Source organism: Photinus pyralis, unplaced genomic scaffold, assembly GCF_008802855.1.
Source record: "Photinus pyralis isolate 1611_PpyrPB1 unplaced genomic scaffold, Ppyr1.3 Ppyr1.4_LG1, whole genome shotgun sequence".
In the NCBI taxonomy this organism is placed as follows: domain Eukaryota; kingdom Metazoa; phylum Arthropoda; class Insecta; order Coleoptera; family Lampyridae; genus Photinus; species Photinus pyralis.
Genome location: NW_022170249.1, coordinates 11,193,657 through 11,206,851, shown reverse-complemented (window position 1 = coordinate 11,206,851; position 13,195 = coordinate 11,193,657). Strand labels below are relative to the sequence as shown.

Sequence of the window (13,195 nt, the reverse complement as noted above, 5' to 3'; positions counted from 1 at the left end):
CGGTCTGAAGGATGTCTGCAGATTTTATTGTTTAAATTGTTTATTGAACGTAATATCGAACATAGATATCGTGATTTGCATTTTCTAAGAATTGGACGGAAATTATTACGACTACCTATAATAAAACAGGTTCGCTCTCTTAAGTGCGGGAAGGCGGCTGAGTTAGATTTTTTTAAAGGTATTTTTTTGGGGTAACATTCTGTGCATTTTCATAAATATTTGTGGTTTAATTAGTAATGTATTTGTTTGTAGGTACTTTTCCAAAGCACTGATTCTTCTTAAAAATTCGTGTTGTTTGTGGAAATGTAGAGACCTCGTAGCCATAGCCTTCTTTCCCTATAACCAAATGCTGGAGATAAATGTTAAAAAGTTGGTTTTTGTGCCCACTTTAACATAATTTAACTTAATATAATTCTGGGTGCTACGAATTTAAATACATAAATGATCGGATAATTGTGTCAAAAAACTCGTTCAAAAATCCCCTGCGAGCGGGTCAGTGACTGCTGCTGCTGTATCAAAATGTTACGCACCCAACATGATAAATTATGTGCATGCATTAAAAAGATTTAAGTGTTATGAAATGTATTGCCATTGACCGTGTCGAATGACGACGAAATGCAGACATTTTTCGCATACTTTCTTTCAAATTGGGCACCTTACACTTTGACAACGAGTGCCCCCAATATAAAAAGCGTGTGTAGATTAGCAATTCCTTAAAAAGGTGAAAGGGTATCTCTAATCCAGTTTTGTCCAGTTTTCCTTATTCCTTCCGACTCTTTTTCGCTTTCAATCAGAGGCACATGGTCTTCAATTAAATTTAATTCCAATCACATGTTTGGATCACGCTTTGGATTCCGTAAATGGAAAAAAATAGTTTAATTGCTTTGTTTTGGCGTGAACTATCGGCTAAACTCATTTTGATATTTCTATCTTGTTTTGTTTATTTCTCTCACTGCGCTGATAGTGAAATTATGGAGCCGACTGAAAGTCTGCGAGGATTCTGTGTTTTTGACGCTTTGATAGATACGTTCCAATAATCCGACTTATCAGTCCTCAATTAGCCGCGGAGTGTACCGCTACTCAAAAATTACGATACGTGCACGATTCAATCCCGTTTGATTTAATCTGGTAGTAATTATTCGGTAGTGCTTAAGAAGGAGCTAAATACAGCTGATAGGTGAAAACCGGTGTATTTCAGGCTAAACCACGAAGTGGAAGGATTAGTGAAGTGTGTGGTGTAGAGACGATGCAGTGCGTTCCCATTTTTGAAATTTGAAACAATGACAGTAGTTGTTAGATTAGACGGTACGTATTTCGCTATACCTCCATAATTAAGTGCACGTAACATTTTTGACGTAATTACAGAAGCACCCATCCACAAAGTATCTCCGGTCAGGAAGCGTCCTAGATCATTCAAGGGCCCTTTGCGGGTGCTACGTTTATGTCTGCTTGGGATCGCGCTACCTATGGCCCTAGTGTCAGTGCCACTTTATCTTAGATATCACGTTTACGCAAATCAACTGTATCCTTTCGCTGTATCTGATATGAGGTTATTGGACAGAAGAATATCGACGTTTTGGTGCCAGGTTCGTTAAGTACTTTCTTATGATGCAACGATAATAGAAGGTTCGCAATAGCCTACGGTAAACACTTACAATTATAATCGTCTTTTTGCAATTTGTCTGTCTAAGGTACTCGTGTAATTAAGTAACGTTCGTCAACCTCTTTTTTAGATCGATGTATCTTTTATGGGATTACCCAGAGAATACCGGTTCCTGGGAGAATTCCTTTAAAATGGAGCACGTATAGTTTAATGATAATTAAGTATTTCGCCAAAATGTTTTAAAAATCCTACAACTAGCAATAGTGCATAGATTATGCCATTCACAAGAATACCAGACCAAGGCTTGCTCAATAGCAACTTTCCTGAAAAGTGATATTAACTTTTTGCATATAAGTTTCATGTTTATGGTAATTACATGTATTTAACGTTTTCTATCTGCGAAAATTCGTACTCGTATCTATTTACGCACGACGCACCTATTAACGTAAATAAACCGGTTTTTTTCAAAATAATGATGGACATTCAATTAATTTTGGGTACACTCAGATTTGCGCAACGTAACTGACGCAAATCTCTCATGAATTTAGACATTTAAATTTATGAAAAAGTTCTGTTATTACCAGGAAATGGACAAAAAGCTATTAAAGAGTGAAAAGATCTTGTTTGCCAATTAATTTTTTAAATAACTGCTGTTTGGTTGACAGAAAGTTGGAGGGGCGCACTCAACTAGGGATTTCTCTAAGCCTAATCGTTATAAAAAGTCCTGTTATTATTATTAAATTCTATACTTATGCCCCATAGCTAGCTCAACCGAAATTCATTAAGATTATTAGTAATTTAGACTTCCGTTGATTCGCCGTAAATAAAACGGTTGTAATTTTGGTTTATATTTTAACAGAAAACCAAATATCAACCCTTGTGAACATATCGTAGACCAGGAAAACATTGGATTTCAAGGGTAGACTTTCAATAGAGGATTTACGAACTAACTAAATTTTGTGTGGCCACTTTCACATAAAAAAAAACATAAATCACTATAGACGGTGAACAAGATATACAAGGGTGTATTCAGCTTAGATAGCATGAATTAATAAGTGTGGAAATTTCCCTCCAGCTGGATTCCGACACAGGAAAATTTTTCATGTTTTTTTAAAGAAAATTTGTCAACTTACAAGCCGAATCCTCAAGAGTTCTCTAAATGAACTGAAATAACCATACCTTCCCCCCAACCACCACAACCCCAAGAACTCGGTCATAGAGTACAGGGTGTCACATTTTTTACACTTTTATAGGGCCTCTGTAATTGTTAGTGCTATCAAAACAGTTCTCTTTTTGGACCAAACAAAATTGTAAAACCCAAAGTTTAAAATGTTGGCCCGTTTAAGGGATACGGGGAAAAACCAAAAAATTGTCGATTTCAGAATTACTCAATTTTTCTTAGTTAAAAGAGATACAGAAAAATGTTTATTATGTTTCTTTATAATGATTGTTGAATAATCTGCCGTTTTCAAAATATACGTGGTCAGGTAAAAAAATGATCGAGCCTAACAACACTATTTTAAATAAATCACCCTTTATACTTCATTCTAAAAAGATATATTTTCAAAAATGTAACACTAAAACAATTGGAAAAACTGAATATTGGTCCAATAAAAGGTTTTAAAAAAATTTGTTTGAATCATTTGAACCAATTTTAATTCTTTTTTTAATCTTTTTAAATATTTTTTTAAATTTGAATCACTTAAATCTTTTTTTGAATATCATCCCTAGTGTGTTATATTTTTGAAAAGAGAATTTAATATGCAATCTTTTTAGGTAATATACACTATGTTCTATTATAAAAAGGAGATTAGGTCTGATAACTTTTTTAGTTGACCCCGTGTACCTATTGTGAACGGCAGATTATTCACCAATAATTATACAAAAATGTTGTTAGGTGTAAACATTTTTCTGTGTGTCTTTTAACTATGAAAATATAGTCATTCATTGAACATTTTGTGATCTTATCCCGTATCTCTTAAGCGATCGAATATTTTAAAATTTTGATTTTAAGTGTGATCCAGAAAGCGCACATGACGCGGATATTACTTTTTTCTACGAAAGTGTAGAAACACGATTGTTTTTGTAGGTAAATTGATTGTGAAAACAGGTCTTTGAAACACTAGTGCGGCAATAGTATATTGAAAGACAAGTGTTACAATGCGACCTATTGTAATACGACTATCTTGTGGCACGAGTGGCGACGCGAAGCGTAGCCACGAGTGTCCGCAAGATAGGAGTATTACAATAAAGCATTGTAACACGCGTTTTTCATACTATTTTTTCTATTTCGGTGCTTTAATTTAATTAAAAAAATCATTATCAGAAACTATAGGGAACATTAGAACTAACATGTTTTATGTTGGGAACACTTTTTATGCCGTTAAGTTTTAGGTTGGCAGCGTAGTAAGACTGACATTTTGAAGTTCAAACATGGAAGTACCCAACGAAGTACCTACTTGTACTAACTAGTAACTGCCAACTTAAGAGATGAGTTACCAAAAAAAAAACGACTATAATCACTGTCTTTGTACAACTGTTTTCGCCGAAAACAGTTGTACAAAATCATCATTGTGACACCGAAATAGAAAAAAATGTTTTCTGCACGCATTTTCTACACGCTAATAAACATATGCGAAGTAACTCTTTGTAATTGTATTGCTTTATTCACAGTTTCGTTATATAAGACAGACAATGGTAGAATTTTCTTTGCCTTCTGCTACAGAAAACGTTCTTGGGGCATGATTCTTGGAGTCAGGAATCGTTAGGTATCAATAAAATTGCATCTTATGTTCTGTGAAATCCGTTACAGTCATTTTACAACGTTCGCTCCGACGGCAAGCTCCAGCCACTCCAAGGACGAGAGCAACCTGTAATTAAATTATGCTTATTTATGATTTAAAAATACAATAAGAAATTCACAAACCTTCATCATTACAAATGTTTCATCAGGCGCTTCTCTCAAAAACTTAGCGATTTGTTCTCTTATGAAAACGCTCCTTTCCGAAACGCTGCTTAGACTTTTGGGGTAGCAATTCATGCGAAACCGCATTAGCCATTTCCGCAACGTCCGGCGGGGTGCACATACCTTCTTCATCTTCAGTTTCGTCAAAATCTATCTTAACACTTCTTCACTACGCCACAAATTGTTTGACTTAAATTTACGATTTTTCAAACAATTATGTTTTGTCATGGCAACCGGCTTACTGGATCATTTACAATTGAAACATCCAACTACGATCAGACTATACGATTTTTTGTCGTTATTTGGCTAGTTGAAATTTCTAATTTCTAGAGAAGAATTTTTCACTTTCGTAGAAAAAATAGTATGAAACACGCATGCCGAAACGGTCATTGAAAGACTCGTATAATAGGAACACTCGCTGGCGCTCGTGTTCCTACATTTATACTCGTTTTTCAATAATACCGTTTCTGCACTTGTATTTCAATGTACTATTTTGATAGCACTAACTATTACGGAGATACCCCATGAAAGTGTGGAAAATGCGACACCCTATACAATAGCAACAAGAGTAACAGTAGGTACCGTACATAAATTGGCGCTACTTACTTGGTCCTAGCTGGGTTACCTTTGGTTACAGATGCCGGGATGAGAATTTTCTCCTTTCTGATCGGTACAGGGGATGTCATTCACTGAGGCGCAGTTTGCAGTTAACTGGACGCGAAAAAATGTTTTCCGGCCGTAATGTTACTTTTATCTTTTTGCCTGTGATTTCACAAAGAGTCGGATAACGTCACTTGGAAGTAACCACTTTACGTACCTAAACGTCCCTTTTCGTCTTTGTTCCGATTTCGATGACCTCTAATATGCCAAAGTGCATTTAATTATTGTGGATACACTTAATCTTTTAATTTCGGATTGATCAAGGTCTAACTTTACAAATGCAATTTTCCTCGCACTTGTACACAATGGCGAGTTATTCACACACACAAAATCTGCACGTAATCCTTCAGCGTACAATACTTTTCTCTTTTCCTTCTTTGTCTCTAAAACCGTCTTATTTACGCCCCCATTGGATTAAACAAGTAAAAACGTTTTCACTCTAGGGCGCCTTTTCCATGCATTGATCAATACTTCCCGAAAAGCCACAGCTATGTGGACTTAGTTTTTTTTTACTAGAGGTATCTATGGTTCAAATTTCAAAGAAATGTCTCCATAAACAAGAAAGCTGGTATTGTGCAATCTGCGCATGCGCACATCTGACTTTTCCAATATGCGATGTTTGCACTTACTAGCAAGAATCTATGGTTAAAATCTAAAACAATGCCCAAAAACACATTTTTGACATTGGTTCTAGTTTAACGCCATATATAAAGAGTATCTGTGGGTAATTTCCTCCGACAAACCGTTTTCGAGAAATTCGCTCGTAAAGTTTTGACATCACCAATAGATATATTTCTTCCAGACGTCCCAATCGCCTTTTACGAGTACCATTCCCCGACAATCTGTTCTTGAGATGTAAGGAATTATTTATATCCGATTACGATAAGGAGTCGAGGCTATGATTGGTAGAAATTAATTCCTTTCGTTGAGACCTTTCATTAGAGTATCACGAAGGATACCGCCAAGCCCCTGATAATGAGTCAGAAAGTAGGGAGGTAGTTGGTAGAAAACAATTCCAATTGTTGAGGAGGGGGGGGGCCCCCTTTTGAAACTTTTGAAAATTTGAGGGCCAGACGACACACCTTCAAGGCTACATATTGCATAACATTCCAGAACTCTAGGACCATTCCCCTAAAGTAGTTCAAATCCGCAGAAGTGGGTTCGGGCGGAAGGACAGACTGACACACGGAGGGACAGACAGACGAACGGAGGGACAAAACGGAAACAATAGCACATTATTTTTAATTCTTAAAAAATGCTTTAGATAGTTTATGACTTTCAAAAAATGAGTTCAAATGTCTTATTTTATCTTGAATAAACTTTTGATTACTGTTTGTTGGAATTTTGGGATGGATACCAGTTTATTGCACGTTCGCCTTCGTGGGGTAGGAATGAAAAATCGACAGAAAACTAATGTCCTGTCAATGATGAAGTTTTTATCAATTACTGCTTTGTCACTTTAAATTAGGTTCGATATGATAGGTATCTATATGTAGTTATTATTGGTTCCATTTTAATTACAGTCTAATTTGAAACCTACTCCAAGTAAATCGCAGTACTAATTTTATTTCAAGTCGAACTTTTTATCTCCAAAATCCCGAAGGCAGCGGAGACCCCCAGCATTTTGGAAATTTGCGAATTTAAAATATGTCCATTAACCGAAATAACCTACCATTAGGTAGGTAAACCCACAACGCTTTATAATGATACGTCCAGAACGCTTGGATTTGTCCATTTCTATTTTACTCGGCATGAAGGTCGTTTTTAAAAATTAATTAACGGTACGTCATTTTTTGCCTTGGATTAACCAATAAAAAGTCGCACAAATTCCCAGCATAATTTTAGATAGTTATTATTTTAATGAGACGTATATGCATATTTGACTATGATAAGTAACTATAGATAAACTATAAACAATTGTCACACACTCATGCCGCTAGCAGATGTTCACTTCAAAGGAAGAATACGGTTCAAAATCCATCATACCAGCAGTTGTGAGATATTATTATTTGTTCTACTTTTCTCTTTGACACGTTTATAATTACGTATGTGGGAAAAATGACTGATAAGAGATAAAGACAAAGATCGATACTCTCGATAGGTTTATCGTAGATAATTACAATAGACATGGTTGACTATTTATAGATATTTATGTAACTGGTAGGTAGATATGTTGCAAGTGAAAGCACCAGGAACACTGCGGAATGATTCTGGTAATGGCTATGCCAATTTCGTTACACAAACTGGCTACCGGTTGTAATGGTTTCGCTTTTACATAAACGTTACACGAATAAGTTTAAATTAAATATGAAGGACTGACTCTAAATGAGATTATATTGAAATCGCATAATAAAGACTGACCTGTGCTAGGCCGCAGATCGGTTTGTTTTGACCATTTCGAAATACATTGTACGGTGCTATTCCTTTAGAAGTAGACATAGGGATTTCCTATGTCTAGTTTTAAATGACAAAAATCATAATCCTAATTAAAATTTAGGGTTATTTATGGTTTCTTTCGATGATCGCATTTCAACAACCACTAATTTGAAAGTGATCAACACAGAAAATAAGTCTCTTGCGCTCTTTAAACTATTACCGCCACTATACCAATTGACAATAGTCAATAAGTTTTTCTTCAGTTGAATACATCGCATACGAACGAAAATAAAAATAAGGAAGTCAAAGCAAGAATATTCCAATTAATCAATATGACAGCAAAATGTTCATTTGTTTTAAGAAGTTATTTTAGTTGCATAAAATTAGGCATCCTTCAGCGGAGTTTTTGTCATTTGAAACTAGACATAGGAAATCTTCTAAATGAATAGCATTGTATGTTTTTAATTTTCAGAGTCAAGTAGTAAAAGTGAACGACAATGCGACTTTTAACGCGTTTCTTCTTCCACAAGATCCTCCAATGGCACCCACCCTAAAACCCGTGTCAATGGTCCGCGAGATATACTTAGAGGACGACATGAAGGAATACTGGGGCTTCTACTTGCTGGCGGGATCGACCGTTACCGTGTCCACATGTGTCAGGTATTGTAACTGCCAATAGCTCGCATGACATTTATTGTATCGTTCAGTGCAGATGGCCCGGCGCATCTTTGATTATAATTCGGGGACACAAGCATTTACACGACTGTGCATACATCGGTGACGATTCTTCGGAAGAATTGGAAGAAATTGCGAAAGGTCTGATGGATGGCACCTACAACGACTCCAGCAACTCCTCAGCCGAATCGGACACAAATACGCCCCACCTAATGAAGCGACATCGCTCTGATGTACACTTCCACCACCCCTACCATAGTAATGGGACCAACGCCACAGTTGGATTAAAACACGATGTACCCGACATCACCGATCCTAAAATGTTGAAAGTGCTGTTGGAGGCTTTATCCAAAAAAACGCAGAAAATGAACGAACAACGTGAGAAAATCATTGAGAAGATTGAACGACAAAAGGGGTCGAAGAAGACCTTCCAAAAAAACTCGCCAAAAGAAGAGCCACCGACTTCTTACGTTAAAACGAACTCCTCCGCCTCTCCCGGTAGTGCTAACGTGCAAAGCGATACCGTGGTGTTTGAAAATCTGACGGTATCGGATAAGGACATCGCCATTTTACAAGCGTCTGTTATCTCCGAGATAAAAGACGAGGCGGGCCGTCAAACTGCGTCCGACGAATTGTACATGGAGCTTTCGAAGAAGCTGGATTCCTTGGGCGATAAACAACACAAAATTTTGCAGAAACTGAATGAGAGAGCTGCAGGCTTAAGTCCTTTAGATAAAGGACAGATACGTGGAAGAAGGAAGAGGGAAATTACCATTTCGTCTGCAATGCATGATATGTTAAATGCTGATGATGACGAAGGGAATATTGCAATTGAGGAGGTATGTGTGTCATTCTAAATCCCCCACTCCCTCAAATTATTAAGAATGCGCGAAGAATTTAAACATTACACAACTATGGGTTATATATGGAATATTCCAGAACCGCGCCGTTTGTTATATTAAAAGTATTTTCCCGTTTTATTAGAACTTTGACGCGTTTCGTTTTTACAAACAAATTTTCGCAACTAGTGATTAATTGTATCAGTAGTAAACTTTCTTTGTTGATATAGCTACGTTAAATACAACCGACTATGTTATCGATACACCGAGTTACAGTTCAAATACTTTACAATTATTATTTTGTTTTTATTTGAGGTCAACCGATATTGTAACTTTTACAATATTAAACTGAATCACAAAATCATTAATTATAATTTTTTTCTGATTTACGTTAGTATAGTGTCGAAATTTGTTAACTTTTGATACACTTTAGACGAATTTATTTTTTTAAAACATAGTGAACACATTTATCGTACATTAGATCTTTAAAAATTCACAGATTTCGCAAATCGCAATCCTTGCAATCATCGAAGGTATTGGAAATAATAACCGTACAACGCCATATGTAAAACACAAATAATAAGCGTCGTAACATGCGTGTAATACCCTCACGGGCGATGTGCGATAAATTTAGATTCGAATTAACAAAACCAGTATTCGCGACTTGATGCGACACCAATTCTTCTTTTCTGCTCGACTAACCAGTAACTTCATACCCATACAAAACGTAAGCATTTCCAATGCAAAAAAATTCTCGCGGTCTTTAGTATGTTCAGGCATCTTCTTGAACGTTCTGATCATATCAGATCAATTTAGTTGACTTTACGTGTAATTAAAAATGATGATCAATTACAGTTCAGAATGGCTTGGCTTCTGGCCTAATGTACCAGGATGGTGACATGTTTCAATATTGTTGAATGAAACGGCATAATGGTAATATTTGTTTGCAGGGTTTTCAAGTGGATGGAATAGCAGATCATCACGGGGAAATAAACGAAACAACTCTAAACGACAGAAGTAGCAGTGAATTTTGGTCATCCTTCTCCAGTTCTGAGGAAGCTCTTCTAAACTGTGAGGGTTTAGTACTTAATTTACCCTTAACACCACACATGCGCTGCAACGCCCACCTAAGCGAAGAAAGCTTCGACGAGGCCTCGTCCACCAACAAAGTGACGTACCAGTAAGCTTCCTACACGCACCCACCTGGCGTTTAAAAAGTCTTTTTCAGGATACCCAGCAATGGTTACTATTTCTTTATCTTTAACAGTGAAAATGAAGTGCAAGTGAACTACATCCGATTGCGTTTCCAATTAAACAAGACTGTTTACGACGTTTCCAGTAGAACGTCGTTCTGTGAAAATCAAACCAATTCGTGCGCCTTGGACTTGAAGTTCTTTTCGAATGAAAAAACCGTGATGGAGGTTCCGATCACGAGCAATCAGTCGAGGTGGAATGAAGAATTTGTTGTTGTATCTGAATGTCAGCCAAGAACAATAATTTACATGTGCTGTGCTGTTTCAGTGCCTATACTAATAATGCTATTTGCGTTTCAGTAACGGAAATCCGTTACTGTCACAGTTGAACATTTTAGCAAACTTGCCGAGTGAAAGTATAAGGAAAATGTGATATTAATTTTTTAATGCATACTGTATACCTAGGTATTTCCACGTGAACAATAACTGTTTTTAAATGTTTAATCTATTATGTTCAAAAATTCAACTCCCTATTTATAATGGACTGTGCCCACTCTCTGGAGTAATGTTCATCAGATTTGTGGATACCACTTCTCATCCTTTTTTGTTTTTATTTATGTTGTAAAATAAACATTAAACACTAAAGCTTGCAATTGAAGAGAAGGAAACTAGATTTTAACAGCGTTTTGCGTTAACTTTCCAGGGCGACTCCTGGAGGGGGGGGGGTGGTGTTAGAAATTAATTTTATCTTTCATGGTATTCTAATTAAAGGTCTCAACGAAAGGAACCGTTTTCTACCAACTATTTCCCTTCTTTCTTCTGTCTTCTTATCAAAAGACGGAGTTGAAGGGGGAGGGGGAAGGGATTTAATGGTAAAATGGTAATATAAATCAAATATCCTGTAACCTGTAGCTGCTTATTTCTATTACACAACCACGTGACTCTTATTACTCTAAAAAGAGGAATAGGGCGCGTACTGTGTTGGATATCCTATAAGTGTAATAAAATCAATTCATGGATTATATTCAGTCGCAGATTTAGTTGCATTATGGTTAAAATAAAATAAATGCAACAAATAGTTAAATGGGAACGTGGTGCTTTCAATAACTGAAGAGAACTAAAAAAGTCACCCCGCTTCGTATACTGTTGTCATAGAAGGATGGGTTTGTATTCAAAGCACCGGCGCTGCTTTAGACTGATAGCGTCCTTTGTTGACAATACGTACAAGTGGGAAGTATTTAGGGGCTGAAAGTGACGAGTCGGAAATGATCCCCGCTTATCTGTTTATATACTTGATTGTTGACTGACTAGCTAATTGCGTTCCCATGTGCTTATTGAAGTGTACTTTGCAGAGAAATTCTCTAAGACTTCACTCCAATAATTTCAAATTGTATGTAAATCGCCTTATTTTTTAATTTCGTTTTACTAACCACCACCGTTTCTTAATAATAACGAAAAAACGACTAATAAGGTTTTCATGAGGGCATTACTGTCACGTGGCCGTTGAACTGTTTGGCACGCGACTTAAACGTGCTCTCAACCATCAACTATAGATTTTTATTCATTGTGTTTAGGTAATAGCCCCTCAATTTTGAAAATATATATACGAAAAAGACCAATACGCCACACAAGTTAGTTTTTAATGCTTAACCCCAAGTTTTATTATTGCGTTTGTTCGTGGGAAAAAGTAACCACTCTTAAACTAATCCGATCTCTAATTTGTATGACACGCTTACTTAATCCTTTTATCCTAATTAATTAAGGATGAAGTACCGGAACATCGGGAATTGTTGAGAGAAGGGGAGTAAAAGTTCTTATTGACATTGATAAGGGTTTCAAAATGTTATCTTTATTTCTTAAGCTGTTATTTCCGACTTTTGCAAAGGATGAGATTAGATAAGTTTTGGAAAGTTGCAGGTTGCAATTTATTTGGTTCCTCGAAATAATGAGATAAATAAAGGAAACTTCTGCTAAATTCGTGTAACCATACCGCTGTTGAACTCGTTTACTTGGCATATTTTTACGTAATTAATAATACGGGTGAATTTTCGTCTTCAACGTGAAATGCTTTCGAGATTGAATGATCAACCCTAAAAAATTACATTCCTAAATCCAGAAAAGTGTCCAACATGAAATTTAAAATTTTAGTGGATATCGCTACAGCAAGGGATGAAAAAATAAAAAATTACATTTAAATTTACTTACTTAAGAGTGAAGGGAAGTTTAGATACTCGGAAATAACATTTACTTAAGTGGCATAGACTACTATTAAAAAAACTTCAAAATCAGTAGAAATAGTTTTGGTAACTCCTGGAGAAGGTTCTCTAGAAAAATTTCAGGTGTCCCTGAAGTTGAGTAAGGGTTTGGAAAAGCGTCTAAACACTTTTCAGAGCAATCGTAAACTCTCAAGCATTTATAACACCTTTTAAAAGCCTTCTATAGCGATCTCAAGGAGCTGTTTAGATTCTTTCTGGAACCTTTCGATACCTACCAGAATTTTGAATTCCCTCTTCATTTTTTTTTGGGTTTTCATAATAACGATAACGATCACCATTTGTCGGGCGAAATGTCGAAATGCTACATCTTTATAGTACAGGGTGTTCATTTGAAAACCACTGATTAAAGGAAAAAACGTCGAGACACGTCAAAAGATTTGTCAAGGGGGACAACTTTTTAACCGAAAATATTTCACCCTCTGCCCCCCAGGGTCATTCTCTTCAAAGTTTTAAATAACAAGTGGTATCGAGTAATATCTTGTTTGCAAGGCCTTTCGAAGTCCTTTATTTTGACGTTTGACTTTTTAAAATCTTTCGGCTAATGTGTAAAAATCTCTACCGCCCCCTAATAGTTCTTTAGTAATAGCACAGATATACGTTCTTTACGT

The 13,195-nt window shown here is 36.2% G+C and overlaps 1 protein-coding gene across 1 annotated transcript; it reads left to right on the top strand.

Annotated features, from left to right (window-relative positions):
• The first annotated feature begins 1,037 nt into the window (after positions 1 to 1,037).
• On the top strand, positions 1,038 to 10,964 carry LOC116159681. The gene is made up of 7 exons (XM_031472715.1): positions 1,038 to 1,142; positions 1,199 to 1,305; positions 1,366 to 1,586; positions 8,077 to 8,264; positions 8,317 to 9,118; positions 10,069 to 10,298; positions 10,347 to 10,964. The coding sequence occupies exons 2-7, from the start codon at positions 1,281 to 1,283 to the stop codon at positions 10,672 to 10,674; spliced, it is 1,794 nt and encodes a 597-aa protein (XP_031328575.1). The 5' UTR covers positions 1,038 to 1,142; positions 1,199 to 1,280; the 3' UTR covers positions 10,675 to 10,964.
• The last annotated feature ends 2,231 nt before the right edge of the window (positions 10,965 to 13,195 follow it).

Bases quoted from the DNA above. Each gene is read 5' to 3' on its own strand.
- LOC116159681 (XM_031472715.1), top strand. From the start codon at position 1,281: ATGACAGTAGTTGTTAGATTAGACG. The intron at 1,306-1,365 runs GTACGTATTTCG...ACGTAATTACAG, and splicing joins AGTAGTTGTTAGATTAGACG to AAGCACCCATCCACAAAGTA. The intron at 10,299-10,346 runs GTAAGCTTCCTA...AGTCTTTTTCAG, and splicing joins ACCAACAAAGTGACGTACCA to GATACCCAGCAATGGTTACT.